General features: G+C 55.7%; 2 protein-coding genes across 2 annotated transcripts; one reads left to right on the top strand and one right to left on the bottom strand.

Moving 5' to 3' along the window:
* Positions 1 to 15: 15 nt before the first annotated feature.
* On the bottom strand, positions 16 to 2181 carry PDXT (glutamine amidotransferase). The gene is made up of 6 exons (XM_005854462.1): positions 2049 to 2181; positions 1773 to 1824; positions 1479 to 1687; positions 1291 to 1401; positions 354 to 1172; positions 16 to 270 (listed from the first exon to the last, which is right to left on the bottom strand). Exons 1-5 carry the CDS (start codon positions 2154 to 2156, stop codon positions 795 to 797), a joined length of 858 nt encoding a protein of 285 aa, XP_005854524.1. The 5' UTR covers positions 2157 to 2181; the 3' UTR covers positions 16 to 270; positions 354 to 794.
* A 331-nt stretch (positions 2182 to 2512) lies between these two features.
* Positions 2513 to 3190, top strand: NGA_0217300 (uncharacterized protein; the record flags this gene model as incomplete). Its single annotated transcript, XM_005854464.1, has 4 exons — positions 2513 to 2639; positions 2734 to 2834; positions 2924 to 3094; positions 3184 to 3190. The coding sequence occupies exons 1-4, from the start codon at positions 2553 to 2555 to the stop codon at positions 3188 to 3190; spliced, it is 366 nt and encodes a 121-aa protein (XP_005854526.1). The 5' UTR covers positions 2513 to 2552.
* Positions 3191 to 3864: the final 674 nt, after the last annotated feature.

Below are 3864 nucleotides of genomic sequence, written 5' to 3'. Positions count from 1 at the left end.
CTCTACCCTCCTCGTCTCTCTTTAGACGAGAATACCACTACTTTTGAACATGGCTGCATCCTTCTCCGCTTGCGCCTGGGCTGCCTTTTCAATCTCACGCAGCTCCTTGCTCAGCTCGCCATCTCCAATGGACCCTTGCCGCTTCGCTTCTCTCTGCGCCTTGAAAAACTCTTCCACCGCCTGCTTGTGCCGGGCGCCTCCTTCGTGCAGGCGCCGGGAGGTCTTGTTGTCGTCCATCCACACATTGCAGAACTTGCAGCAGTGCTTAGGCTGAAGGGAGAGAGAAGGAAACAGAGATCAGGGGGGGCAGACAGAAGGGGGACTAAGGCCTGTAGCGCCCTCCCGTCGCGCACCGTCGATTTCCAGTAATCAGCCATGACGAGTCCGATAATGAACAGTTTCTGCGCACGCCTTGAGTTTTCTAAGGCCTGTGCGTGATCGCCGGAGGATGTGACCAGGCGGGGGTCCCAGAGCTCCTCCCGGCGACTCACCCGCGGGGTGGAGGACACTCACTCCGTGGTTGCCGTCCAACCGGCCGACCGCGATCTCTCCAGTCTGTCTGGGGGGTGGGGTAAAGGACCAGGAATATGGGTTGCCTCCACGTCCATCCGATTTCGAGAATGTCTTCTTTCTTTCTAGAGCACGCGTTACCGCTCACTCGAACTCCGTAGGGCTTGGCCCGCCTACCACCTCACACGGAGGATCGAAAGCCAATCCAATTGGAGTCGATGCCTCATCACTCATTCAAAAATGTAGCTGCTTTTGTCAATGCAGCCCCCCCTTCTGCAATGGTTCTATTTCTTTGACGCGGTCTGCGCCTGCTGACTACACATGGACATAAAATATTGGTGCCACCAGCGTTCGGGCGTCAGCTCCGGATGAAACGCCGTAGCCAACAAGTGACCTTGCTGTACAGCCACTACCACCTCCATCCGCCCGTCCTCCTCCCTCTCCATGCATGTCTTCTCGCCCCCCGATCGCCCCCTTCCTCTGGCTCCATCCTCCGACGCGGCGGTTGGCACCAGTGGTGACGGGGCCGATGGCCTGCCCTCACGCTGAAGCAGCTCCTCTCGCTGCTTTTGCTGTTCCCTGTAGACTTCCTCCACACAATGCCGGGCTTGAGCGCATGGGGTAGCTTTCACCCTGGCCAATACCTCCACACCCGGACCGGCCTAATCGGGGGAAAACCAGAAAGTATGTCGCTCATTGTGAAAATAAAACCATTCCACAGGCTTACCCGGCCGTCTCCTCACGTCGTCAACGCTTAAGGCGCTTGACATCTCGACGCACCTCTAGGATGGCGGGAGCCCGGATAAAGACTGCCGACACGGGACCGCGCGACCCGAGGCTACCAGCCGCCGCAGCCCCTTCCAGCTGCAGCAAGACCTCAAAGCTGGATACCTTCGTGTGATTGTTGGGCAAGGTAAGGATTGACATGACGGTTCCTTCGCATCAGCCGTGTCCTGTCCTCGCCCTACCTGGCTCCCAAAGAAGTTGCGGCAAACTTCCACGTCCAGACCGCCTATCAAAGGTTGCCCTCCTGCTTTTTGCATGATGGCCCGGTTGGACAACAAAATCATACCGGCGCATGTGCCCCATATCGGTTTCCCTCCCTGTACAAATGCTTTGAGCTTCGGGAAAATGCCATGACGCTCCCCAACAATGGCCATGGCCGTGCTCTCCCCGCCTTCATACCAATGTAGAAAAGGAACATGATGAGTGAGCATAGACAACACATCAGTAGAAGTAAATCATGAAAGCAGATGACGTACCAGGAATTATTAGTCCATCAAGATTCTTATCTAAATCGTCTGGAAGCCTGACCTAATTTTATTTGAGATTAAGGGTATTACTGCATTTACTTCCACAGATGCGTCAAGCTATTATGCCAGCTATGGCTTATATTGAGAATTTCGAGTATGTTAATGACCTCGACGCGCTGGGAATATGTAATGACTGAGGAAATATTATCAAAATGATACCTCAAAGCCCTCATCAGGAGTTTGGGCATGATACGGTGTCAAAATATATACCATCCTGACTCTCACCTCGACCGTTCGCGCCCCAAGTTCCTGAACAATTTTGCGATGCTCCTCAAAAGCCCCTTGCAAAGCCAAGATACCGATGCAGGGCCCAGATGCCACTGACTCTGCCATTGTCTTCGAGGACTACACCTGTGGTAATGCGCAAAGACGGCGCGTCGTGTCAGGCGGGATGGCCGAGAGGTTGGAGGGTGGCAAGCGAGGGTACCTTTTCCATCACATCCGAGACCGTTGACTCCTCGCCCCGCCCTCGCCCAAACCGCCCTTCGTCGAGAAGCGGGCCAGTGTGCTGGGCGCCACGCTTGCCGTGAGGCATGGTGGACACTATGTCGAAAAAGAGATGAAAAAAAATGCACTGTCAGCCTTGGTGGTGTGGAAGGACAGCCAAAATATCGGCGGAGGACGTAGAATACTCAGCGCTCAACGTCGACCAGGTAGATTCAACGCCTAATCCGCTCGTGACCACTGCTCCACAGGTACTCAAGTGTAGGGCGCAATAGGCACTTGACCATGTCAGTGCCGACAATCATCCAACGTTCTGGGTCGCTTGGGGGAAGTACGCACGTTCCTTATTTCCGCAAGCCCGCATGTGCTTTGGTAAGTCCAGCACGGTCTTTGTGTCGGTGGGGTCTTACCATAACCGACATAATGAACATCTTTTTCGCCAATTGACTCATGCGTTGCAAAATAGGGTGTCTTAATGACGGGCTATGTGGAAAAATTGGACCCCGACGCGTACTTGCCCAAGAGGCGACACCGTTTTTTGGTTGCGACTCACCAGTCTCTGCACTGGTATGTGTAGGTGTTCATTCTTGAATGTACGTTTAAAAAACGTCGACGATATAGCCTCATCATTTGACAACCCCTTGTATGTTTTCAAGGTTCAAGCGCGAAAAGGGCGTCGACCTGTTCGGCGAGGAAAGGGGTTCGGCTGCCCTGGCCGACATAAAGGAGACAGATCACTACAAGGGGGATGACAAGTCTTTCTACATCTTGTTGGAGGGCGGTGATCGCCGAATCTTTTATGTTTCCACCCAAGAGGAGGCGACGAAGTGGCTGCATTGTATCCAGACAGCCATCCGTTCCCGTTATCTCTACCGGCGGGAGACTCTCTCCGGACTCTCCTTCATCCACACCGTAGAGGGTGAGGGGGACGGGATCACGCGGCCCCGTATCCTGTTCCTAACGCACTCATGCAATGTCTCAGAGGACGGAAAGGAGGCGCGTGGGAAGGAGGTGGTCCTTTGTCGGCATGTCGAGTATGAAAAGCGCTTGCCGTTGCCGCCCCTCCAAGGCGACGACGAGCTGACCCTGACGCTGGTCAGTGGAGCCTGTGTGACCGCCAAGGGTTCGGACGTCCTGGCCCATGTGGAGGGCGCTGGCGAAGACGCCGAAAGGAAAAAGCTCAAGCTTTGCTTCCGGGGAGGGAGTGGGGGGGCAGTGGTCGGGGCAGAGCTCGTTCTGGACATCACGGCAGTGGAGGACTCGATTCCCGTGGCGGGGAGGGAGGGCAAAGGGGAGGAGAAGAAAGACGCCAGCTCCTACCTTGGCGTTCTGTACGCCCTGGCCGACGAAGTGTTCCGGGTGGAGCATGGTATTCCCTTGCTCTGCGCCACCTTTCTCGTCCTGGTCGTGTTGACCGAGGAGGGAAGGGTCCTGTCACTGAGTGAAAGGATGTTGGACCGCCGCGCCGCCGCCATGATCTTCGTGGCCGGCGGCTTGATCTTACACGTCCTCATCTCCCTCTTCGGAGAAGAGTCCGAGGCTTCAGAGGACCCTGCGGCGTTGGCCACGCCCATGGAGGGAGGCGGCCGCCGTGGCA

The sequence above is a fragment of the Nannochloropsis gaditana genome (genome assembly GCF_000240725.1).
Source record: "Nannochloropsis gaditana CCMP526 unplaced genomic scaffold scaffold500, whole genome shotgun sequence".
NCBI classification, from domain to species: domain Eukaryota; class Eustigmatophyceae; order Eustigmatales; family Monodopsidaceae; genus Microchloropsis; species Microchloropsis gaditana.
Note: the sequence above shows the minus strand (reverse complement) of the source record. Positions and strands in the feature narration are given on the sequence as shown.

Coding starts and splice junctions, on each gene's coding strand:
- PDXT (XM_005854462.1), bottom strand. CDS start 2,156: ATGGCAGAGTCAGTGGCATCTGGGCCCTGCATCGGTATCTTGGCTTTG. Junction 1,688..1,772: donor TGATGGACTAATAATTCCTG/GTACGTCATCTG, acceptor ATTGGTATGAAG/GCGGGGAGAGCACGGCCATG. Junction 1,173..1,290: donor GGGCTCCCGCCATCCTAGAG/GTGCGTCGAGAT, acceptor TCCCCCGATTAG/GCCGGTCCGGGTGTGGAGGT.